Below are 26573 nucleotides of genomic sequence, written 5' to 3'. Positions count from 1 at the left end.
CGGCAAAATTGGGACTGTCTAAGCGGAACAGTTGGGAGCCATGCCATTGTTCTCCCAATTTAAAGCACCCAGTGCCGGGGGTTCCATGTCTGACTTTCGTTGAGTGGTTTGTAGATAAACACAAATAACGCATCGCAGCCTCGCCGTGCCTCTCGTACAGAGATCCGGGTGCCCTAAATAAACGGGGTCATGACTCGGGGGGATACAATAAGCGCACCGCGCAGGTACACGATGACTTCCCGCATGCTTATTCCTCCACCGCAAAGCTGCTGAGTGCCGTTAATTGGTTCAGGTGGTGATGGGCAGGGGGCGGAATAAGACACGGAGACAGGAGCAGCTTTGCCACCTTTTGCCACAGAGGTATCAAATACAACTAAAATGATTACAGCTTCATGGCGCCTTCATGCATTAACCCCTAGTGTCTTTTTTCAAAATTGAACTCTGCCATGACTGATCCGTGCCGCTTTATTGTAAAAGAAGGCGGCCATTGGGGGATTCTGCTAATCGCATAAAAACAAGGTTTTGGGGCATTTTTGTTTGTATTTCTCTTATCCATTGTTCCTCTAGAATTCTTTCTGTGGGGTACACAGCAATAAGCTAACGTGGGTTTTAACCGTTTGCACACTGCAATAAATTGTGTTTGACTCAACTTCGTTTGCGGATATACACGGCTGTTTCGGAGGACTGTCACGTCACACGCTATTATGGCTTCACACGCTATTATCGCTTTACATTAGGAACGATACACGCCAACGCTCACGATGCTGCATTTCTAGGAAAAGGTCTTTATGTTTATACAAGTCTTGTCTTGCCCCTCATACAATCCAAACCCGACACGAAGAGTCTGAAGAGGTGATTGTGAATGTTTTGCTTAATATTTCCCACGTGATCAGAGATCTCCCTCTTTAATTAGCCAATTAAGCAGCGGTGCACCCGGGAACCTTACCTGTACCGCTGCCCACCGGACGGCCGCTGCCCCTGCGGACCCAAAGCTGATTTAGTTTTAACTGCTTGGCATCCAGTACTTTACTCTGTTTTAGGAGCCCCTGTCCTGCTTCACCTGGGGCAGATCATCCGGGGGGGGGGGGGGGGTTAGATATCCTATAGGCCTATTGGATACGAGATTTTCTGCGTAACCAATGAATTAACACCTTGGAGGTCTGCGCTTACCAATGAGACACAGCCGTCGTATCGCAGTGTGCATCTTAGAGGAGTACTGGGATATCTGGAGGCACCGAGAAGGCAAAGTGGGAGCGGAGACCCCCAAACACATCACTCCTGCCATCATCTCTTATCTCGGGACAATGGGGGCTATTATTAAAACACAATACACTGCTTTTTACTGCTGTTTGCTGGACATTAGTTCAGTTTCTTATTGAAACTGAGATCTGGATGAGAGGAGAGAAAAAAATAAAAAATAAAAATCAAAGCTCCTGAGCCATATTTTCCCCAATAAGCAGTAATATAGAAGTGTTGGATTTTATGTACACATTGTATACATTTTATATGTAGAAACCGGTCTCTACAAGCGGCGTCAAATGGGATGTATTTAAAATGATGTGATAAATACACATTGTTAATTTTATTGAAACTAGCAACTCATTATATATATATATATACATATATATAAAACTGATCGCTAAATGTAATGTAAGATACAGTATTGTAGTAAAACAATGAAATTAAATAAAAAAGGGTTTTCATCCAGACTCCTAGTAGAAAAAGTAGAACATAAAAAGGTGATGACAGATCAGTCCCATCTAATCCCCGTTTTTCCCGATGTAGTCTCAGATATTAATCAGTCGATGGCGTTATCTTGCTGTCCCATGCGTGAGACGTATGAAGAGGTACGAAGCCAGACACATAATTCCTTGTTAAGTTTATTGGCATTATCATCATCTTTACAGAACTCAGCCTACGCAGTAACATGTAGGCTGGTGGAGGGGGGGGGAGAAAAAAAAAAAAAATATATAGTAGAATCGTCATAAGGAAGCAAGCTACAAAATGCAAGAACAGAGACAGAGGGGGTAGATAGACTGCCAAGGGTCTCTTACCTATAATAGTCTGCTCTGCTGTACAGGGGGGGGGGGAGGGGCTGTGTGTGTGAAAGGAGCGGAGCGGAGCGGAGGGGAGGGGAGGGGGGTCTCATTATCTGCCACTAAAGAGAGGAAGAAACAATATTACGCCCCAGAGGGAAGAGTTGTAGATCTACAGATATATCCAAATTCCCCTGCAGTCGTGATGAGATTATAAAACAGATGACTTAATACCTGCACTTAACCGAAATATTATATCCAATATGCACGTCACGGTTACAGATGTAATCGCAGTTAAGGAAGGCAAACGAGATCATAATAGTGAAATGAACAGGCGGCAGCCAACGTCAGAGACTCAATGGTTAAGAATCTGCTCCTACAAGCGCCTTTTCTTATATGTATTCTTAACTTTTGCAGGCCAAGCACACAGAAATAATGTGTCGCTGTACTGTCTAAATACCTGTGCTTCAATAGAGGTAAATAAAGTAAATAATAATAAAAAAAAAAAAAATCTTACACTAATTTATACATTTTTTTTTTTTTTTTTTAATTGGTTGCATATATTAACATGTACTATATGATTTTTTTAATTCCCCCCCCCCAAAGAATCATTACATAATAAATGGATTCTGTAAAAAGTTTCCGATTAGTTAAAAACTAACAAAAAAAAGCATTAACAGAGATACATACAAAACTCAAAAACCTAGTTGTGACTGGGTGCTGAGCTTGCAAAGGATTATGGGATATGCAGCCTTTCTGAACAGGAGACAGAGCCGTTAAAAGGTTTATTTTTTTTTTTATACCATGTAATATGTTAGACACGCAACTGTAAAAAGAAAAAAAAAAAATAGATAACCTTTTGATTTCTGGTCTCTCTCCACAAGACAAAAAAAATGAACATAGGTTGAATTAAACACAGTATGGTGTTACAGTCAAACCACTTTGCACCCAGAGGGGCCAGCAAAGCTATGCATATTGCAGACCACCTGGCAACATAGGGGTTAAACCAACATGGGTATATAGTCCACAGGGTAGTGGGGTGAAAGAACCATTGTGTTCTTATGATACAGGTGTTGGCTTCCACTTGGACCGGTGTCTAGGAGCTGGAGAGGGTGCAGGCGATTAATATCCTTTATGCTCTGGGCAGGGAGAAAAGGGGTCTTGTGTTCAAAGGCCTAAGTGTGATATCTGATAGCGAAGGACTCCATGGTTGCCCTCCTCCGTCACTCAGCAGCTGCAGCTCTCTGCAGAGGCCTTTGCTCGATCATTCTTATCCAGTTTGATGGGCTCGGGAAATTCATTGTACAGCTCAACCTCTGTTTCCTACAATAAAGGCAGAGAACGAAGACAAGGAAAATGCATTACACAGAAATAGTTAGAGGTGCAAGCTATTATGAAAGACATCTGTGCAGGAAGGCGGATCAGTCAAAGGGGTGACTTTACAATGGGGGGGGGGGGCTTTCCTACATCACAGCCCTTGTCAATCCCACCGAAGAACATGCAGCTTGTGGCAACTACACACAATGATAAATTACATCAAAAGACCAGCTGTATCTAAACCAAGGGTGCAAGTAACTTTTTTCCTTCGTTTAATCACATGGCTTTTTAAAGAGTGATATTCTTTTTAACCCCTTAACGACAATGCATTGTTTTTAACAGGTTTAAGGGCAACCCATTGTCCTTAAGGGGTTAAGGACAATGGGTTGTCCTTAAATCCATTAAAAACAATGCATTGTGAGGCCGTACATGTACGGGCTTTGTCATGAAGGGGTTAAAAAATGAAGATGTTCTGTTACAAAACACTTTTATAAATAAACATCTTCAAACTTTTTTTTTTATATTTCTATGTAAAACTTTTTCTGTACAGGATATAACCACGATACAGAAAACGTGCAAAAAAAACACAGAAAAGGTAAGTCAGTTCCACTGCCCGACCAGCAGGGGGAAGATATCGTTGCCCGTTACCTGTTTAAGTGCATTTCGTGCGATTGTTTGAAAAGCCTGTTCCACGTTTATCGCTTCCTTGGCGCTTGTTTCGAAATAGGGAATGCTATTTTTGCTGTGGCACCACACCTGGGCTCGCTTCGTAGTGACCTAATTGGGGTTAAACACAAAAGTGAGTCTTTTTTGTTTTGCATAAAACTCCCATAAATCTCCATGTTCCTATGGTCAGGTAAATAAAGCTGTGAAGTTGAGCGTCTGAATCATTTTCTGTGGTTTTTTGCTGGAAAAACCACGTTATTAAAACTGTTCTGAAAAATAACACCAAGAGCCTAAATCGGAGGTGTCCCAGATTCACATCCTTCAGCTCATGGATTTCTCCCATATTCCACAGGAGGAGCTCCAAAACCCTACATTTTCAAACTATGACCTCAATACCCAACAAGTGGAGGTTTTTTTTCTATAAAAAGCACTGGTGGATCTACCAATAGCTTTTTTTTTCTTTTGCTAGATCTCTAAAAGATCTAGTTGTTCGCAAAACCATTAAAACCCAAACTGCCCTACAGCCCCCGAAAGAATTTAGGTGTTCCTAATATTTTCTGCTTCTTTGCCCCTGGATAAGAATGCACGGGATGAAAATACAGTCTCCAAAACATTTAAAAGTCTTACTTGTCGGTTCTCAAGGTCTATCTTATTTCCCAGGACGACAAACGGGAAGTTTTCGGGGTCTCGGGGGCTTGCCTGGATGAGGAATTCATCCCTCCAGCTGTCCAGAGTTTTAAACGTGTTCGGTGCGGTGACATCAAAAACCAGCACACAGCAGTCAGCCCCTCGATAGAAAGCCACTCCGAGGGACTGGAACCTTTCCTGTCCGGCCGTGTCCCATATCTACAATATTCAGAAAAAAAGTATAAGATCCTGTCACGTGCAGAAGAATAAATAAATAATAATACACGCAGGAATGTATTATTAAAACACATGTAGATCTGACTAAACCGCATGAAATGAAGCCCGGAGTCACCGAAACACGTAATGCTCGGCTGGATAAACCTGATCTCTGTGTGTTTTTGACATACCTGCATTGTGACCAGCCTGTCATCCACCATCACCTCCTTGGTCAGAAAGTCAGCCCCTATGGTGGCCTTGTACTGGTTGGTGAATTTCTTGTTCACATACTGGTTCATAAGAGAAGTTTTGCCGACCCTTATAGAAGAAAGAAATGAAAGCCATATTTAAAAAGTAAAAATCGTCCGCCGCTGAAGCAGAGAACTAGATTAAAAATCACTGCCTGGGGGGTGTTCTATTCTTGCTTCATTCTGCCCAAGTTTGGTCTTTGGTATTTGTGAACCGCAAACGTGAATATCACACGTTTTACCACCAAATGTAGAAGCGAGCATCGCCATGATTTTCTTTTTAAAATATTACAATTAAGTGTTCGCTACAGAGTGAGATAACCATGTTGTTAGCATATGTATGGATTCACATTCGTATAGGTTTGTTGTTACCGAGCAGAAACATTGTCCGCGATCTGCTACACCAACAATGTAGTTTCTCTTCCAAATCGGTTCTTCCCAAGAAGAATAAAACAGACATAAAATTTCGTGTTCAGGATTTCTACTTACCCAGAATCCCCCAGAATGATGACCTTAAGCAGCACTTTCTTCCTGGATGTCATTTTTCAAAACTAAATGGAAAAGAAACAAAAAGCGAAAAGAGACATAGGTATATAGGGATAGTACATTATATGAGATTAATATATATATATATATATATATATATATATATATATATATATATATACACACAAACACACACACATATACATATATACACACACACTTATTTTAGGAGTAGAGGGTAATATACAAGCAGACGGTTCTCTAGAGAGGTGAATCAGTACGATGAATAGCGGAAGAACCATTACGCATGCATTTGAACCCAAAACGGAAGACATTGTACCCATTCTGCAGTATTATTGAAGTTCTAAGTGTTCAATGCATCTTGTTAAAGCTTACGACGGCACAAATGACAGCTTTTAGAAAATAAAAAAAGGCTTAAAATATTGAATTGAAAAGAAACTAATTAGCCTTAATTGGACACAATAAGAGACCCTGAAAGGGATCTGTCCAAAGCACTTGAAAGCAGGTATGCCGAGAGCAGGGAGACGAGAGGCTCTCCATGGTGGGGGTAGATGCCGCTTCACACGGGTCAGCTAACCTCTAACCACAGAGAAGAACGAGGTGAAATAGAGCTCGATTCTCCACGACGAGTCCCTCTGGGGCATGTGCTGTGCACATCTGACAAGGTTTACAGTCCAATAAAAGCAGGAGACCTAAATGTAACGAGAGTCTTGGACAAAGGGTTCTTTAGATGAGAACTAAGAGAGGGCAGGATGCAAAAGTAAGGGTTTTCAACAATGTATCGACACCGAAATCAAACTGATCAACTACCTAAGAGCAGGATAGAAAAACACAGTTCTTCCAAGAAACGGACAGCCTAGTCCAATAAACATCAGTTTCCGACAAGACTTCATGTAGAAGAGCAACGCGGCTCACGAGTACCAAGTACCGACAAGAGTACAAACGAAACAAACATATTACAGCAAAATCACCGGCAGTTCCCGGAACAAGCGAGGACTTCCGGTCCAAAGATATCTCGGCAACGAAATGATTCTGGAGAAACAATGTAACATTTAGTCATCGTTTGTGTAGAGTCGGTTTGCATGAAATCTTTGTTTTGAAGGGCTGTAGCTCCGAGGTGCTTTACAGAGATTAGAGATTAAGTATCAATGCATCGGAAACAAGATACTATAGACATGTTTACCGATGATCGGATAGAAGGACCAGCAGAAGTCAGGGCAAAAGGGGCAACAGAGTGCTTGGGACAGAGCCTGATAGAGGGGCAGGGAATAGTAAGAGGAAGATGTATGAAAGGACTGCATGATGTACCCCCAAAATATGACAACCCTGGAGAAACAAGGTCCAAATCCCAGACTGCGGCACTAAGCAGTCACTTTAGGGGCCGAGAGTAACAAGCCACGCAGTTTTTTTTCATGGTATGGCACTGGCCTTTAACATACATGTGGCTAACATGCTTTAATACAGCACTCGACAAACCCCAGGCGCCAGGTCACTACACCACATCGCTGCAGGAAAGCCGGATTAATGATGGCAGAAGACGGGCAGCGGTGTGGCTGGTCTGTACGAGGTGTGTTTGTGTTTGTATACTATAGCCTCAGAGTAAGTGTGTGTGTAAATGTATAGTGCTGGAGTCAGTCTGTGTATACTGTAGTATCGGTGTACGTGTTGGTGTCTAAATGTACAGTGTCAGAGTCAGTATGTCTACTGTATTGCAGTACCAGATCCCGTGTGTATGAGTCAATCGTTTTAGTCTTATATTTTTATATATGTATAGTGTTAGCCCCAGTGTGTGTGTGTGTGTGTGTGTGTGTGTGTGCGCATGTATATATGTTGTTAGCATGTATGGTGTTTATGGTACAGCTGGCATCAGCATGAGTATGTGTATGCCAGCATATAGTGTTAGTTTGGCTCCTAACTTTTTTGTCTGACTCGTAGATCCAAACCAAATTTGTCGACCTCTGCTTTAATATCGTTATGCCTTATAGAGATTTCTTACTGGTATGAAGGCCGAGCGGTGAGTGGAGTGCTGCAGGTAATCAATAATTCATGTCCGCTCCATCTGTATATGGCTTAGTGCTTTATAAAGCACCGAAGGCCGCAGAAAACCCTTTCATCTACTATTTCAGCCCAGATGTCTTTTGTCACCAAAAAAGGAGTCTTTAGGGACCCAACTCCACTCGTATTATTCCCCTATAGCGCCAGGTGATTTTTTTTTTTTTTTAACACACAGAATATATTAGAGTAATATATCCAATAGCCGTAAATACAAATTAAAGAGTAGGGGTGGCAAAAGAATACCAAACAAAATGGGTGGATATGTTCCCCTCTCAATGGAACGAAGGAGCTACTCAGGCCTCTGCCAAAGCAGAGGGTGTCCCAATAACTATAGAACTACAACTCCCATGATGCTCTGTAACCATATGCCAGTTGCACAACCAGCTTGCTGTTAGCACCCCCAGGCTAGAGAAGAAAACAAATATATAAGATGAAAACTAGGAGGCTATTTATTAAGAAAGGGGCTTGCTATCTGTTTTTTGAGACTACAACTCGCACCACCCTGGATCGTGCTGGGCATCGCGTGCTCAGGATGACATTAAGAAATCTAAGAAGAGGAATCAGTTTCATTCTAATAACGTCCAAACCACGGTTGCGTTTCATCACGAGAGGAGGGCGAGTATTGCGCAAGCACCTGAAAGCAGGATGACTGCACAGTTTAACTTGATTAAGTGTCCTTACCATACAAAAAGGTCTCGCTTCCAAGCTCCTAAGAGCTACTTCACTAAGAGCGGCACAAATCCAGTAAGGATACAGCTATGTTTATACTAGACACGATAATTATAGTTATTGCTTTGGGGCAGGTTCATATTATTTTATATAGGGCCATCAGATTCCACAGAGCTGTACACAAAAGGGACATAATTAGTATATAACATAAAATGACATACGAAAAGAACAGGTGAGGAGGCCCCTACACATAAGCTAGAAAACTGCTTCTTATACATTGTGAAATTTACACATTCCTATAATTTTGTCTCAAAGCCCACAGTGTCTTGAATGACGTAGCGCAGTCGAGTATATCTCCCTGCTTTCATTATCTCGGCTTCTCAGAACTCAGATACTCATACTTTGACCCCTCAATCTGCATTCCATATATTTCTTTACTGCTGGCAGTAAACTCTATTTCAACATCTAACCCAGACCTGGGCAAAGCACGGCCCGCGGGCCACATCCGGCCCGCTGAATAGCTCGGACCGGCCCGCAAAGAGTGTCCTGGTGACTCACCAATGAGTCCGGTGTCCCCCCCCGCCCCGGTCACTTACCTTAAACTCCTGTGTTGGAAGCGTTTGTCTCGGGTGCCGGCGCTTTACGCTGGGCGCCGGCATATGACGTCAGACGCCGGCGATCAGCAGTGAAGCGCCGGCACCCGAGACAAACGCCTCACGCTTCCAACACAGGAGTTTAAGGTAAGTGACCGGGGCGGGGGGGGGAGATCCTGAGAAGGGGGGGTTAGGGAGTTAGAGGGGAGATACTGAGAAGGGGGGGTTAGGGAGTTAGAGGGGAGATACTGAGAAGGGGGGTTAGGGAGGGAGGTCTTACTGTGTGTGTGTATCTTACTGTGTTTGTGTGTGTGTGTCTTACTGTGTTTGTGTGTGTGTGTCTCACTGTGTCTGTGTGTGTCTCACTGTGTCTGTGTGTGTCTCACTGTGTCTGTGTGTGTCTCACTGTGTCTCACTGTGTCTGTGTGTGTCTCACTGTGTCTGTGTGTGTCTCACTGTGTCTGTGTGTGTCTCACTGTGTCTGTGTGTGTCTCACTGTGTCTGTGTGTGTCTCACTGTGTCTGTGTGTGTCTCACTGTGTCTGTGTGTGTCTCACTGTGTCTGTGTGTGTCTCACTGTGTCTGTGTGTGTCTCACTGTGTCTGTGTGTGTCTCACTGTGTCTGTGTGTGTCTCACTGTGTCTGTGTGTGTCTCACTGTGTCTGTGTGTGTCTCACTGTGTCTGTGTGTGTCTCACTGTGTCTGTGTGTGTCTCACTGTGTCTGTGTGTGTCTCACTGTGTCTGTGTGTGTCTTACTGTGTCTGTGTGTGTCTTACTGCGTGTGTCTTACTGTGTTCATAGCTTATTCAGTTATTGTAATAAATATTTTAGCCCATTTTTTAGCTCAAAATATTTTTTCCTTTTTTTTCTCCTCTAAAATCTAGGTGCGTCTTATCAGCAGGTGCGTCTTATAGAGCGAAAAATACGGTATGCACTCCGAAGCCTTGTTCATTTTGTTCACTTCTGTGCTGTGCTAATAGTTATTCAGGCCTTACTTATTCAAGCACCTCTACCAATGACGTAGGCTTGAATAACTTTATTAAACAGCACATAAGTTAACAAAATGGACAAGGCTTCGGAGTTTGTAGTTTGTAGAGGTCTGGCCCTCTAAAACCATTCCAATTTCTCATGTGGCCCCATGGGAAAATTAATTGCCCACCCCTGATCTAACCCCACTCTGGGGGCAAACTTTCCAACCCTGGAATTTATTAGTGATAACGGTTCACATAACTCTTTGGTCTACGTGAAACACACTTCATAACTACGAGGATATCCTTCAAAATTTAGAACACAATTGATATTATATAATATACACACACCTGTTAGATGTAATGGCCCGATGACGTATGTAGGACCTGCCTCAAAACCAGAAGAAAAGGGATTCTAGGAAAGAATCTGACAGCAGATTCCAGATCACATCAGGGTTTAATCTACAAAGGGCCAAGACGAACAGCAGAATCTCTGAGGACTCCAGAGACTGTAGGCAAGTATCACCGACGCTGTACTGATTACGTTGGATGGGTAGCCGTGATGGACCAAAAGCACTCCTTAATCAAGCTTCAGCACCTAAAGAAACGTCCAGTGACAGGGGCAGATTGAAGTATAAGTAGCATGACATCTACACCTGCCAACAAACCAAAATAGCAGCTGTTTATACGCTCAGAGTAGGCTGGGAATCCACAGATCGACGGCACGCCTGGTACAGGTCTACATTCCACGGAAGTTACCTGTTTACATGTGAAAACATGAGACGTCAGAGCACGTGAGCGAAGCCCGACCTCACTGAGTCAGTTTCCTCAGCTTATGCCACATGCCGCTGATTCACGAAAACAGGAATATCTAACGAGCTTCACCCTTTGCCACCTTCTAGCTTTAGGCAGTTTAGTTAAAGTGTAGTTATAGGACTGTACCCGTGGCCCGTGTAGTGAAACGGCCACCTAGTCTATGAACTCCATGTCACGCGGGCCATCGACATAACAGGATAATGACTGATAGATCCCTCTTATCAACAATGTTAAGGTATAGAAGTCCGACCCGTCTTATTGGATGTGGATTTAATCCTTAATAATACGTAACGTTTTAAACAGCATTCATGTTCCGTCAATAAATCTAGAAGCAGATCACAAGACCGCAGTCACACCTCGAACTAATTCTTTGTAAGCTGCGTAAAGAAAGAACCTTTCCGTGTAACCGTAGGACACATTTGTATCTTTCAGATTCTTCTACTAGGAGGTAAGAAACAAAAGTTACTGTTCACCTTCCCGGCAAATGCCAGAATTGTCAATGTCTTAACAAAAGTGTGTGTATATAGGGGCTTGACAACCCCCCAGTCACCATGGCAACAAGAAATTTCTTCCTGGTGCCAGGATTTTACATTTTTTTTGGGGGTGGCTTCTAGATGAAAAACAAATTTGTCAAGCCCTGAATATATGTGATTAAAATCTATATATTATAGCACGTACCCTTTTTGAAAGCAGAAATAGTAATTAAGGGAGAAGTGGCTATTCATACCAATACCCTAGGAAAACTTGGCCCGTATAACAACGAATATCGGGCTCCAGCCATCCTTATGGGTAAGAAAACAGAATCCCGAGTTTTAAATAGACAAATGTGTTAACCCTCGGGGGATAGTGTAGCATTACTGTAAAGATTACTGCATAAGTCACAGTTACACAATGTAAGGTGCTGCGTCTGCTAAAGGACGGGAGAAGGAAGGTCGCCTGAGCGGACAGATCATATCGCCGCGTCAAAAGCAGTTATGACCACCGTAAGCCTGAAAAACGGTCAAAATAGCGAAAAGACACCAAAAAGAGACAAGACGGCATTTGCTTCCCTGAGCAGTTACAGCCGAACTGCACTTTCTCAGAACACAAAAGGACAAATAAATGATCTCATAACTCACCAACGGATCAGACGAGCTGAAAAAAGACCCTTAAAAATAAATAAATAGTAAAATCATTACAGAAAGGGTTAACACCAATGGCCAGACTCCAGCCGCCAAAAACCCCACCACTTAATTATTGTATGAAGGAATCATGTGGTTAATCAGCTGCTTGAGTCACAAGGGAGGGGACAGAACACACGAACAAAGAGCCTGAGATCCAGCGTCAAAAACGGCATAACGCGGCACAGGGACCCCCGCACCGACCCGTCACTAACGAGCTGAGCGATCACGGAATAGATCAGGAGCCAGAAAATATAAAGGAACGTATGAAATAACAGGTCTTCCCGGGCGGAAGGAAAGCCATTGTGAAGAAGCACGTGTTCGGAGCAGCAGGGCTCCCCACCAGAATCCCAACATGCGCCAACGCTGACCGCTCCAGAAGTAAAAAAAACGGCCAACATTAGCTTATTGTGACTTTTGGAACGTTATTGGCTATATTTATTAAGTTTTAGCAATTCACTAAGACCGCACCACGCATTCCACTGATTAACACAACGGCTCGTTTACGTTATCACGGCCCAGAAAGTAAAAGATTGAGACAAAATCATTCCATTAAAACCTATTAAAAGAATTCCACACTTGAGGATAGAATGCCATAAAACCTCAATTCTGCATGAATAATAAAACCTATTCTAACCTATCGATCACCTATATATTAATCACGCTTTGGTGTCCTCTCTGCACTTGAATCCGTTAAGGGGCACATGGGAGCTGTCATCTTGCTTGTTTTAAAGGTCCAAGTTGGCCCAATAAATGTGTTTCAGATGTAAATAGAGCCCAGGCCACCGAGACCGCTACCTACTACTCTGCCAAGGAACAGGGAATGGAGACAGATGAGACAGTCGTGATTTTGGAGCTTTCAGATATAAATCCATACCAGTAAAGCAGAATTTGGACCTCTCTTTTCTACTGGGAAGAAGTAATTTGCACAGAATGCACAGGTAGCCCCCAGGTCTCGGTCACGAGAGAAGATCCTTAAAGAAGTGTTCTTGAAGAAAAGCAGCACGTCCTGAAAGCACTCAACCCCTTCTGCCTCTTCAGCGACTATACAAACGTCTCAAACCACAGACTTTGCACACTACCTAAATTCTAATAATGCACAATTCCGCATACGGGTTACAACCAGTGCCGGCTGGTAGATTAAATTCATTGCTTAATTCAAAGCAGAAGGGAGACGCTTCAAATAAACCGGAAAAGTCCTGATCTGTATTATTGAACCATAACGAGCCCCCATGTCTGAACAATTACAACGCACCGGTGTATATATAAAGATTTATAGGGAGGGCTTTACATCATAAGTATAGGTCCCTGAGGTTATACGGAGACGTAGCAGGACACGCCGCAGATGTAATCTAATGTTTGACCTAACTAGAAAGCCAACCTCCACCTCAAGTATTAACAGATCTACCCTTCTACCCAGACAGACCACGGAGGCGTACTCTGGGACCCAAATACGCACCCCATACGCCTTAATTGTAAAGTATATTTACATACACATCTATATTATATATCTATACACACACACACCTATATCTGACAATATTTAAACAATTACTAAAAAAATTCAACAACAAAAAAAAAAAGGTGACAACCGGACATCTGTCACCAGCATTAAAACTATACAGAAAAGAAGGTTATTGAGGAACAGGAAGGCCTGGACAGCGTGTTTCATTCACACACACACACACACACACTATGACATGCAGCCTCTTTCCCGACAACAGAATCTGGCAAATAACAGAAATATGCATTCTTAACCCATTACTTGCTGGTGTGCACTGCAACCAACTGATTTCCTATTTAATTTAGTCCAACGAATGACCTACGTGATCGCTTTGTGATTTGAGACTTTGCAGATTTTGGGATAATACAAGCCTTTCAGAAAAATTTCAATCAACGCGGATATAAACTGCAGCTATTGGTCCTGGATTTGGCACGCACACACTATTATATATATATATATATAATTAAATCAAATGGGCATTTACTATACTTTAAAAAGAGGGAATACGAAAGGGAAAGTGAAAGATGAGACTATTTACTGGGGAAATAAGGCAATACCAGAAAGTCCAACCTTTAGAAAAATGTTCTTAAAATTAAGGCTCCGGGTGACGGGACAGGGTGGTCATCAGTGGGGGGAGGATAACAGGGGCACAGATGGGAAGGTAATGGCTACCGGAGTGACAAATGTCCCCAGGGGTATACTGGCCAAGCTGCGCTAATACCGAGAAACACAAGAGAGCAAAACGCAGTCCTTTCAGACTGAGGCATTCACTGCAGAAATCAGCGAAAGGGTTGGATAAATAAAGTTATTCAGCCACGGCATAAAATGAAAAGTTTTTTTGGCCACTTGCCATATGACCACAGAGTCAAAGAGCCACAGAGCAACTTGGTACAAGACGCTATAACATTTATTGTTGGGGGCCGGCTGACAGCACAAGGAACGGCACATAACGGGAGATAAGAAGCAAAGAAAAGCATCGAGGTGACCAGAGAAAGGCAGAAACCGACTCTGAAAGTGAAGAACAACGAGAATGCAAGTACAAAAATAAATAAATAAAAATAAAAAATGAGGGCTGTAAGAAATAAAAACCCCAGCAGGGGTAGAAGCAATAGAGAAAGACAATGGAACAAGGGGGTATCAAGATCTGAGGAGCTGGAAGGGGCACAAGTGACTGGGCAAAAAATGGCAAAAGGAATAAAATAAATGAAGAAAAAAAGTTGCCTGGAGTTGGCAGAGTAGGTTGCGGGGTAATTCTATAAACGCAATGGACGTGAATACTGGGGTTAATGGCAGCTTTAGAGCATGATGGCAATAGAGAGGTGGGGTGGCATTAGGGGGCAGAGTAGGGGGCACGGAGATGAAAGGGGAAAAAAAATGTCCGAGGGGGTGGGGAGGGGGTGATATCAGGGATACCCGTGTCTGATGTCAGAAGCCTCGAAGCACAGGATGGGGTTAAACGAGGGAGGGTAAATCCAGGAGTGTCCCTGTTGCGGGGCTTTCCGCCTCAGGCCTCGCTGGCTCTCCAAGGCCCCCATAAAGGGGCCCAATGCTTCGCCCATCCCAGCACCCCGCAGCATACCAAATACACCCCAGGACCCCCGGCTTCCCTCACCTGCTGTGTGCTCGGTGTCAGGTGCTTGCGTGTGACCAGGGCCGGTCCAGTTCAATCCGCCGAACCCGCTGCTTCTCTCCGCTTCCTTCCCTGCCAGCCCTTCTCTTCCCAGCGGAAGTGACAGCCAGTCATGGGGCTCCTGACGTCACCGCCTCCTCCTTCACTCCTATTGGATCGCGGAAGAAGGAGGGCATGAAAATGGGCCCACGTGATGCTGTTTGTGGAGGGGCCCCGGTCCGCCATGTTACCTGGGGCATGAAGATGCTTTTTTTCCCCCTGTGTTGCCCTAAAATAATAAATGTAGTAAAATGCTCGTCACCTACAGCATTCTATTCGCTTCCATAGTGACTGCTACACATTTCGATCTTTGGTCCTGAACTGTTCTGCTCAACATTGTCCATTACCTGTCTAGGACTACCTACGCTAGTGACAGGTGGTATTTACTGATTTCATACAAATACTGCCTTTTTTATATAAAATTACCGGTCATGTGTTTACTTCCATAGTGAAAAAGGGATCATGATATCGGTTAACGACCAGTACAGGCATGGTTTTATACCCAGTGCCTTTCTTGGCCCAGATTGGCTAAAACATGTCCCCCGCTCCTCTCGTTGGGTCCTAAGAATGCTGACAAGGACCTCGGATCCAAAAATCGAGACCAATTTAAAGGTTGGCCGGGGCGTTTTATTGGCCATGACCTAATTTTTCTCATAAATTACATGCTAGGTTACAGAAAAAACCCATATACTTTATTTTGTGGTCCTCAGTCGTTAAGTATTGTCCCAGAAGCCGAATGATTGACAGCTGATAGCTTGGCTTCCAGGCACTTGCACGCTCACTGACATCTGCCTATATCCTTCGCACACTCGCTTTTGCCCTACAAACCGGTCCGGGCTGTCCTGGCCCTTCATTGGCCTCCATAACAACCCCTGGTCAACTAATGTTCTCAGGTACATCTAAAGGTAACTTACGGTTACCACCCAGCAAGTATCGTAATGACAGAGCATTAAATATTGTACATATTATAAATTGTATTTAACGTTTCAAGATTATTCATCTGGAGCGATAAGAGAAACACAATCAAAGCTCATCATCTTCGTTATCCAAGGAGGCCGCCTTTTAGAAAAAGCAATGACTGCGTTATTGATGCCATAAGATCTTCGTTGGACATAATGTATATTTTTACTGACCATCTGGCGAATTTCCTACTTGGTAGCAACAATAGTTACATGCATAGAATTTCTAAAAAATAATGTATTTCAAGGCTGATACCAAGAGACACTCGATATTAACGTTGTACCTGGGCTTGGTCAACCCAATAACTAGTATCAGATTACAAAAATGTGTTGTTTTCTTTCTTAAAGACAGATTAGTTTTTGCAGGATACAATGTTTTCAGGCAGCTGCATATTAGTCGTTTTTATGAGTTCAATAGAATGAATCAGTCATCAGTCCATGGGACTTCCCCATTAAACGGGTATTGGCAGTCAAATATCTAGATAAAGATCACCCATTGTCTTTCCAATTAACATACCATGGAGTGTGGAGAAAGGATATTTCAGGGTTTTGATACATTGGTTGCAATTAAAGGAAAAAACTGAAGAAATACAGAATGGATGTTCAAATAGCTGTTCTTACGACATTTGGGGGCCGCCGGTCTTCCAAGGCCACCTCATCAACCCTAGGCCGGCTCTGTTTGCATCTGGCCAGCCAAAATGTTCGATTACTGAGATTAATAAATAATTGTTTAACTCTTGGTGTTCCGGCATAACGCATTGCTTATCACTCTGACGTTTAAACAGTTGACGTACTTTTGCATGTACTTCCTTAAAATCGCTGTGCGAGGTTTGCCGACGTTAACTATTCATGGAATGAGGAACTAGGATACTTTCTTGGGGTGTAAGAACTTTCATTAAATAATCAGCGAATGAATAATTTTGTGAATCCAGGTTGGTGTCAGCCTCGTTAACTGAGATCCCGTTCACTAATGGCCTCGCTGTAAAACGTTTTAAGAAGTATCACTGTTTATTTAAATGATTTTTAGGAAGTACAGTAGGTGTGACGGGTAAAGAAACCCCCTCATAGGAAGACCGCATAGTACTATCTACAAGTTTATTGAGGTTAAAGTCATATTTAAAATATGTTTAGGTGAAATAAGACACATATTTGTGAATTCTTAAGAGTCTGCGAGTCGCACTTTTATAATAACCAACTGACCAGTAGAGGATATGTTTCAATCACCTCTATGGGAGGTCTGGCCAACCGCCCCATGGGTCTCTCAGAGATCTTGGGTCGCACCAGAAGCTTTTGTAATTTGTAAAGCTGTCTGCCAAGTGTCTCGAGTACTTATAGGCATGATTTACACTCTAACTGGATCATTTCTTTGCTCCTTTTAAGATGTTCTATGCATTCCCATTTGGGTTATTCACATCGTACATGTGTCCGTCATGTGAGTTGTTTGGCAGATTAGCTTTGGGCCATGTGACTGGGCTTGTCAATTTGGTTGAACATTTCCAGCCCTCGCCAGATCCCACATTGGGAGTAACTGGTCAGATACCTTGTGGCTTTTAAAAATTCAGAGATCTAGAACCAATGGCTTAGCTGAAGCTCTATAACAAGATGGCCAATAGTTCTAAGTCCCCAGGGTAGGTCCAGTCTAGGTTGATTATGCAGATCTTTCTTCACCTGTCCCCTTGCCAGGTCCACTTTAGACCACATAAGGGTTCATTTTGAAGAACAATTGCCCCATCCCTTGGAGAAAGCTTTGTCTACTTATGTATCGACCCATCTTTGTTTTGCAGAAGAGAGTTACTACGTGGTGCTCTGGGCGTGTGGACTTAGTAGGACTTTCACATAGACAGCTCAACCCTTCTCTAAGGAGATGCTCACAGGGTCGGCCCTTCATAATGTATAATGAAGTCTGAAATTTTTTTTGTTTTGTTTTCAGAAATCACTTCTGAATTGGTGCTCACATTTGAAAGGCTTGGGGCGCCCCCTACTGATATAACAATCCCTGACACCTACAAAAAGCTTTTGCATACCCGCATTCAGTCATTAAAACGACTTCATGGAAACAGACATTGGTGGCAGCACTTGTGGTTACTTTCATTAAAGTGTTGTGTACTTACTAACTTTTATCTAGGAATCTGTTCTTGCACCAAGTACAGAGTGTGGAGGGGTATGTTATTTCATTATTTCCAGGACAGCTAGTAGATGAGACCGTCCTGAAAAAAAAAACGTAGTACTGTTGGCAGCTATGGATTATGGAGGACCAACCCTGGTGAGTTTCTCCAGCGGGAAAGGCACAGTTAGTCCTCCATAAGTCATATTTAAAGGGACACTTTTGTGTCCCATAGGGGCCCACCAATGAGTAATGCACTATAAAGGGCATAGTAAGCACTTTAATTACATGCGGTACCCTGCAGAAAATAAAGGTATTTATAAGAAGCTGCAGCTTCAGAGCTACAGCGCATCATCCCTCTGCTGTCAAGTTTTCATGCTGTTTTTTTGGATGCTTGAAGCAGCCAATCAGTGGCGGATCTCTCGGATGAGCCAGCATTAACGCTTGTGGTCACTGGCGATGTGTTCCCTCAACACATCTCCAGCAAGCGAATGAGCTGGGGAGTGGGGTAAGAGGACAACTGTATAGGCGGCATTCCGCTGAAACCCTTTCTGTATTTGCAAACGGAAAACAAAAGGATAATTTGATGGGACGCGCCCGCCTTCATATGAACTTTAATGGATATGATTGTTGAGAGGTCCCTTTAAAGTTCCATGTTGTCCCTTTTGCAAACGTATGCAGAGATTCTGCAGAATCCCCCCAAACGCATTTGCCCCCTTCCTGAGGACTTTGATAATCATTCATCCTTAGAGAGGCTGTTAGGGCTCGGCGCCCCTCACTCTCCGTTACTCCGTCGCGGTGCCGGCATTTCATGTTGATCACCGGAATATGACATCATATTCCGGTGCTCAACATGAAATGCTGGCACCGCGGCAAGACAGATGCCTCCCGCTCCCACCGCAGGACTCCGGCAACAAGGTAAGTGAGGATAATGAGAAGTAGAGTAGATAGTTAGAAGGGGCAGAGGGGGGGGGGGGGGTAGTGAGAAGAGGGCCAGAGGAGTAGTTGGCCGGCTCTAGTCTAATCTGGCTTCTATGTTTCCACATTTGCAGAGTAGGTGGAACTGCAGCTTTAGGTGCGCAGGCCCCCGCGTTAAGACAGCTCAGCTCCTAAAGCAATGCAGGGGGTAACTAAGGACGCCGCAGACTGCGCGGCACATAGGTGTCCGCAAGGTGCCGGTCACAACGGTTACAGCAAATAAAAGGTCTACATGCAAATGCATTGAAAATACACCTCTTTGGAATTAATTCGCTGTATGAGAAGCATAAACGTAGAACTAATTATTGAAATTGTTTTGTATTATTTAGTCAGGCGTTATCAGGACAAGCCACGGTTGCTAGGGTCCTCGGCGGCCATCTTGTTCCCGCTTGGCGGATGAATGAATAGTCAGCAGAGGCTCCCTAAGGAAGAGTCTCGTCCATCCGTCTCCATCCTCCCCTCTCCAGTCATGGAGCGTTCTGCCATCCGCCTTCTCTTTACCCTGGTCGCCCTAGCTTCCTTCTGCCGGGCTCAAGACCTAATCAACGAGGATGTCAAGCGCACCGTGGACCTCAGTAGCCACCTAGCGAAAGTGACGGCCGAGGTTACCCTCTTCAACCCTGGACCTGGATCCGCTCACTCCTTCCTGGTGGCTCTGGAGCCCGAGCTGGCCGACCATTTGGCTTTCATTTGGGTCAGTATATCCAGGCTGGCTGGGCCTGTGTCTAGTGTGCTAGGCCTTGTCCCCTGATTTCTATGTAGCATCCTGCTGGGTGATCTGCCCAGGTACCTGTCAGATGGGCCAACAAACATCTATGGATATTATAGAAGCGGCTGCCGTTCCTGTAGGGGGTTTAATTCAGGAGCAAGTAGAATAACTATTGATCATGAAGAATGGGCTGATCAGAATTCTATAAGTGAATGAATGATAGTACTTTGTATTATCTGGTAGAGCTGTCGGGGGCCGTGTATATATAGTGTATATATCTTAATCACTGTGCAAAGTATCTAATTCATGGAGTGTTCTGGGAGACATTCTAAAGTTTAACGGGCAGTCTGAGGTTTTCCTGCAGCCATTGTGTGCATGGATTGGATGGCAGTTGCCTGTCTCTTCCGCATCGGGCTCCTGCTCTGTAGATTTCTGACACGTAAGCACAAGCAGCTCCACTCACTCCCAGCAGCAGAGTAACAGACAGGGCTAAGTCCCTCAACTTCCTGCACAACCAGCCTTCAAATAAAACTTTATTAAACCTTTACACACAGACATATCTGGGTCTTTATCCATCTAGGAACAATTACATATTGGAGTTTAGCTTTTTAATGTACTGGGGCACTGCCCTCCAGAACTGTTCTAAAGTGTGATCAAAGCTCTAAGCTTTCAGGTTTTTAAAGCAAACATTCTTGCAGCTATTTTAAGTTTATTCATTGGGAATTGAGTTAACCAGTATTAATAATCTCTGCACATTGTTCCAGTTCAAAGATTGTATGGAATTAATCTGCATCACTCAATAGTGTCATGTTCCATTAAATGTCAATGTAATGTACAAAGGCTACCTATAACTAGACGTGTTGTAGGTTTTTCCCCTTTGGTCTTTTTCTTTTGTGTTGCACATAACGGTGCTTTCAATGGGTCTTTAACATGTCATGCTGCAATAAGGTGGAATTGAACTAAAGCACATCTTAGAAGTCCAAAGACCTAACTTTGTGCAAGTTGAGGTCCTATCATTGTTCTTATTTGAATAGTGAAATGATTTCAATTGAATGTTTGGTGCATTTGTTTAAAAAAAAAAATATATACTGTGTAATAGTAAGGCGTACACTTATTATTAGGGGTATACTATTGAATTTGTATGAAAGAACTATGTGCATCTAGTGAAATGGTGATTTGGCTCTAGGCTCACAGGCTTAGGTATGACCAGTGAATACAATATATAATGCTGGAGGAAATCCCCCCCCCTTTACATAGTAGAAATCATGATATATTTATTGGTTTATTCCCTAAAGAGGGGTTTGCAAAAGTTAACCCCTTAGTGGTCGCGGTCCTTGTTGCATTCTGTCACTTAGACCAAATATTGTGAATCATCGGCAGGCAATAATGTGTTTTCCTTTCAACAGGTGAAGAGTGAAGATGAGGAAGGATTTCCAGAAATCGAGGAAGCAAAAACTAAAGGGAAAGAGTAAGTATCAACTCTGAACGGTGCGATGTGGCAGCGGAATAATTACGGGGAAGGACTCTAAGTTGCAATAAAGGTGGCCGGAGCAACTGAACTGCTGCACCCCTGTTACTCTTGCGGGGAATCATCTCAAGGGAAGTTCATTTTGTCTTCTTGGTTCCTGATCTTTTTGTTCCTAGGGTTTGCACATTATAAATGTGAATTTATGTGTAACTGATGTGCTTGTTTGTCTTTTGTTTTTTGACAGAGGAAAACAATACACAGTGAAGTTAGTATCCTCCATTGCCCAAGGAGCCAAAGCCAAAGTGACCATTGAAATGGTCTTCACACATGTACTCCAGCCGTACCCAACGCATATCACACAGGCAGAGAAACAGTTTGTGGTCTTTGAAGGAAACCATTATTTCTACTCCCCCTACTTAACAAAAACCCAAACCACTCGTGTCAAACTGGCCTCCAGAAACGTTGAAAGCTACACTAAGCTGGGCAACCCTTCCCGTTCTGAGGATGTTATTGAATACGGACCATTTAAAAATATTCCTGGATGGAGTCAGGTCAGTTATCTTTAAAGCAGAATGTGTCTCTTTAAGTCTCTAAGTCGTATGAATATTAGTATATATTTGTTCTTTTTAAGAGATTGGGATATTCACCAGTTTATTTCAACAACGTTTATTTCAATTCTAGGATCCCTTAAAGGTTCACTATGAAAACAACAGCCCCTTTCTGACCATTACCAGCATGACGCGTGTCATTGAGGTCTCTCATTGGGGAAATATTGCAGTAGAGGAGACCATTGATATAAAGCACACTGGAGCCGATTTGAAAGGCCCATTTTCTAGATATGATTACCAGAGGCAGCCGGACAGTGGGATTTCATCAGTCAAATCGTTTAAGGTATGTAACGTTCAAGCATTACATAGTATTTTGTGTGTATGTCATCTGCTGTTGCCCTTTGTCTGGATCTCTTCCTGTGAGAAGCAATACATCCGCAATAAGCGAGCCGTGGAAGCCCTTTAATGTAGGGTCTTAGAAGTGTGTGTGGTAATAGATGATCTTGCAGTTATCTGGGACTGTGTATACGTAGGGCAAGTAATGATCTTTGTAATTATAAAACCATTTGTCTTATTTCACTCAGACCATTCTTCCAGCCGCCGCTCAAGACGTGTACTACAGGGACGAGATAGGTAACATCTCTACCAGCCATCTACTTATCCTCGATGACTCCGTGGAGATGGAGATACGGCCCAGGTTCCCCCTTTTCGGAGGCTGGAAAACTCATTACCTTATTGGTTACAACTTGCCAAGCTATGAGTACCTTTACAATCTTGGTGAGTGTTTGCTGTAGTTTAGTCTTTTTTGATCTGTTCTTTAATTTTAAAACTCCAGCCATGGAATAGTTGGCCAATTATAACACAGTTTAGTTAATATGGTTTTGCTAAGAAGTAAGCATAATTTATTATTGTGAGTTGCTTCCTGTCACCAGTTGTGTGACCACTAGAGGGGTTTCTGTCTTTGTAGGTGATCAGTACGCCTTGAAGATGAGGCTTATTGACCATGTTTTTGATGACCAGTTAGTGGATTCATTAACTGTGAAGATCATCCTCCCAGAAGGAGCCAAGTAAGTACCTTCTGTAACTAAAATGCTTTTAGTAACCGATGGTGACAATAAATTAGAACAAGATGCTCTACCCTGTATATTCTCTATTAAAACCCCTTGTAACTTTCTTTTTTCTTAAATGTTTGACCCAATTTTGCAATGTATCTAATCTGGGCTGAGCTAATAAGGACTCTGTCTCTTTTTTTCCTCTCATAATAACTTTACTCATCCTGTTTACAGAAACATCCAGGTGGATAACCCCTACGACATAAACCGTGCACCCGATGAACTGCACTACACCTACTTAGATACTTTTGGCCGCCCAGTGATTGTTGCGCACAAGAACAATCTGGTTGAACAGCACATTCAGGACATCGTGGTGCACTATACATTCAACAAGATCTTGATGCTACAGGAACCTTTACTGGTTGTGGGTGCCTTCTACATCTTGTTCTTTACAGTCATTCTGTACGTGAGGTTGGATTTCTCCATCACCAAGGTACATATACGCACATAGCTCTTCTGCTCAGGGGAATAGATTACAGTAGGAATGGAGTACGTGTTCGTTTGCTGAACACATTTCTCACGTTGCATCTAGCTAGAGGCGTGGGGAATGGATATGGGGGGGTTCTGGAGAATGCCCTTGTGCATCTGCAAAACGGGCACCCTGCAGCTTTCACATGTGATAAAGGGGATATCATGGCCAGTGTACCTTTTTAAAATGAGGTGAACAATACTGTGGGTGTATGCAGCGCTTAGAGCAAAGGTAGTGAACTGTTAGCGTCCTATCTGTTATTGAATCACTACTCCTTTACTCACAGCCATATATTTGTTGGAAATGCTTATAGTTGCAGTTATTAGCTTTTTTTTTTTTCTTCTGGATGATAACATCTTTAAATGGAGCAGCTGGCATACTAAAATTGTAAACAAGCTAGAACAGTTATTCGGCTTATTCAAGTAAATGTTGGCGTCGTATTATCTGTTCTAGGACCCTGCTGTTGAAGCCAGAATGAAAGCTGCCTGCATCACAGAGCAAATTCTTACCCTGGTCAACAAGAGGCTTAGAATCTACCGCCAATTTGATGAAGCCGTTAATAAATATAAGCAGTCTCGGGACATCTCCACCGCTAACAGCGCCAAGAAAACATTGGAGATGGAACACAAAAACCTCACCAACGAAATTGCCTCCCTGCAGTCAAAGCTTAAAGCTGAAGGCTCGGACCTGTGCGATAAAGTAAGGCGTTCTTTTCTTCCTCTTCTGCCTAAATGTCCTGCTGTTTTCATAATACTGTAGATCTTATTGTGTGTGTGCTTGGACTGCTCTGTCCTTAGATTCTCCTGTTTTTATGTACATATTCTCTAAATACAGAAACTGACAAATGATTTTATCAAAACTTGGGTATTTTAAGTGGGCCCTGGCATATTTTGATACCTATCACAGCTGCTCATTGTGAAACATTGGCTGTGTAGATCAACAAATCCCCATGAAACTGTCATAAATTTTAGAGCTGAACATAAAGCCAGCAAATATTAAACCAAAAAAATATGTGGCTTTCTATGAATCTGATTAAATGTTTACTTTTATTTCAAAGGTAGGGGAGATTCAGAAGCTGGATAGTCAGGTGAAGGAAATTGCATTGAAGTCCTCGGCAGAAGCTGAGCGTCTGGTTGCTGGAAAGCTGAAGAAGGAAACCTATATAGAGAACGAGAAGCAACATACAAGCAAGAGGCAGGAGCTGATCAACAAAATTGACAACATTCTCGACGCATTGTAATGGGAAATACAGAATGTTATTTTTTGTGAGATTAAGGCACAACTACGTGTAACGCACGCTTGAGCCAAATTTTTGTTTTGGATTTTTGGTAATGTTTTTTTTTCTTGTGTGGGCCCTTTAAGCCTTGGTAATCGGCTCTTATTCCACTGCCATCACTAGTTAATAGCATCTTATTTGAAGATAACCAAGTTATCAATCTGAAAATTTGTTATTATGTAGCCAACGATATTAAAGTCTTTCGGCTGAACATGCCCACAGAAGGGTGATTTATTTGGTTCAGAAAGATGGTGTTGCAAGGGATATAGTAGGATTTTATAATACTTTCCCTCCCACTGTAACTATACAATACATCGTGAGATCTGCAAATTAAGTTGTCCCCCTTTTGTCTGAATATGTGTAACTGCTCTTTGAACAGAAGGTTTTTGTATACAAAATTTTGAGCAAGGCAGGGATTTTTTTTCTTACTCCTGAATCGTTAACGGTAGAGTTTTTACACTTGCGCATCACAGCCTTTCCATTAAAAGGAGAAGAGAATGATTGTACGATGCTAAATCCATTGTATTTTTGTGACCAAAAGATAATAAACAAGGGATTGTGGAAGAAATGTTTGTGTGGTTTTGCCAACGGATAACAATTGGAGTGTTGGACAAAGTGGAAACGTTTATTCACAAAAAATATCTGGGCAGACAAGCCTGAGATTGGGGGGGGGGGGGAGATAAGGAACAAAGCAATTGTTCCTTGCTGCCACCAAGGGGCACATAAGCCATACATTTAAAGTGACCACACAGGTATATTAAAGGGAGTCTCCCTTCAACATCACAAGATGCTGGCAAGTATGGTGGATCTGGCATTTTCCAAATGCATCATGAATTAAGGGGAAAACTTTTCCTGTGCTAGCTTCTGAGAAATATTTAGTTAACGGGGTTTATAGCAAATTTTTAAATATTTCTTCTCAATGGCAGCATTGTGCTGATCGAAAACACTTGGAAGTGGTGTTCTTGTTGAGGGTCTCTTAATTGACTTCTAGCTACTGACATTACATTTTATTTATAGAGCACCATAAGCTTCTGTAGCCCCCATTACAACGTGAGAATACAAAAACATTAGCACTCATTAAATACTGGTAGCGTATCTCAAAGGCAGGGCCGTCTTCTCATTACAGTTGATTACGTGGTTGAAGGGGCAATCTGATAGAAAGCCAGGATGATTTGATTGTAGCGCATAAGTCAGCGATGAGACCAAGTTCATTTGCGCCAAAGATGACGTGAGGTGGTGTCTTGGTGAAACTTTCAAAAAGGAGAGTCCGCTGTGGTTTAATCAAAGAACTGTTCTGACAGGCACTTTGTGCAGCGGGACACTGGGGGGGGTTTAGGACAGGATACGTCGCTATATAGGGGGGGGGTTTAGGACAGGATACGTCGCTATATGGGGGGGGGGGTTAGGACAGGATACGTCGCTATATGTGTGTGTGTGTGTATGTATATATATGTATATATATATGATTACGGTAAAGAGAGCCCTGCTCAGGAATGTTACATGTTAATCTTCTGCACAGGACACTGTATTTAACCTACGCTTTAATAACTGTTCAGTTTTTAAGACGGCAGGTTTGAGAACCGTTCTGTTCTGTGGGTACCATCGGTTTGATAGGAACTAATTATGTTGTTGTGCATTTCTGGGGAGTAAACTTTAGCAGCGCACGCTTCCTTTAATTAAAATAAAAGAATTTTCCTTTTGTTAGCTGCAGTCTATAGCTTATATGTTGGTGAAACCTTGGTGTAGAGTGACCACAAAGCTGCCTCCCACCTCTTGGGGATGGAGCGGCGGGAATAATCTATCATTCTGCTGTCACATGAAACATCTCCCTGTTTATTTTCCACAATTCAACCTTTCTTACTTCTATCCACTAGAGGGCGCTGATCCCAAACAAATTGC

General features: G+C 42.9%; 2 protein-coding genes across 2 annotated transcripts; one reads left to right on the top strand and one right to left on the bottom strand.

Moving 5' to 3' along the window:
• Positions 1-3263: 3263 nt before the first annotated feature.
• Positions 3264-5652, bottom strand: LOC149276775 (ras-related protein Rab-7a-like). The gene is made up of 5 exons (XM_089503286.1): positions 5600-5652; positions 5054-5180; positions 4647-4865; positions 4002-4130; positions 3264-3359 (listed from the first exon to the last, which is right to left on the bottom strand). Exons 1-5 carry the CDS (start codon positions 5650-5652, stop codon positions 3264-3266), a joined length of 624 nt encoding a protein of 207 aa, XP_089359412.1.
• A 13909-nt stretch (positions 5653-19561) lies between these two features.
• On the top strand, positions 19562-24638 carry LOC149276774 (dolichyl-diphosphooligosaccharide--protein glycosyltransferase subunit 1-like). The gene is made up of 9 exons (XM_089503303.1): positions 19562-19786; positions 21208-21269; positions 21514-21820; positions 21951-22160; positions 22402-22594; positions 22785-22884; positions 23104-23362; positions 23852-24097; positions 24456-24638. The coding sequence occupies exons 1-9, from the start codon at positions 19562-19564 to the stop codon at positions 24636-24638; spliced, it is 1785 nt and encodes a 594-aa protein (XP_089359429.1).
• Positions 24639-26573: the final 1935 nt, after the last annotated feature.

This window comes from Sceloporus occidentalis, unplaced genomic scaffold (assembly GCF_023333645.1).
Source record: "Sceloporus occidentalis isolate IW3139 unplaced genomic scaffold, rSceOcc1.0.p SCAF_225, whole genome shotgun sequence".
Classification (NCBI taxonomy): domain Eukaryota; kingdom Metazoa; phylum Chordata; class Lepidosauria; order Squamata; family Phrynosomatidae; genus Sceloporus; species Sceloporus occidentalis.
Note: the sequence above shows the minus strand (reverse complement) of the source record. Positions and strands in the feature narration are given on the sequence as shown.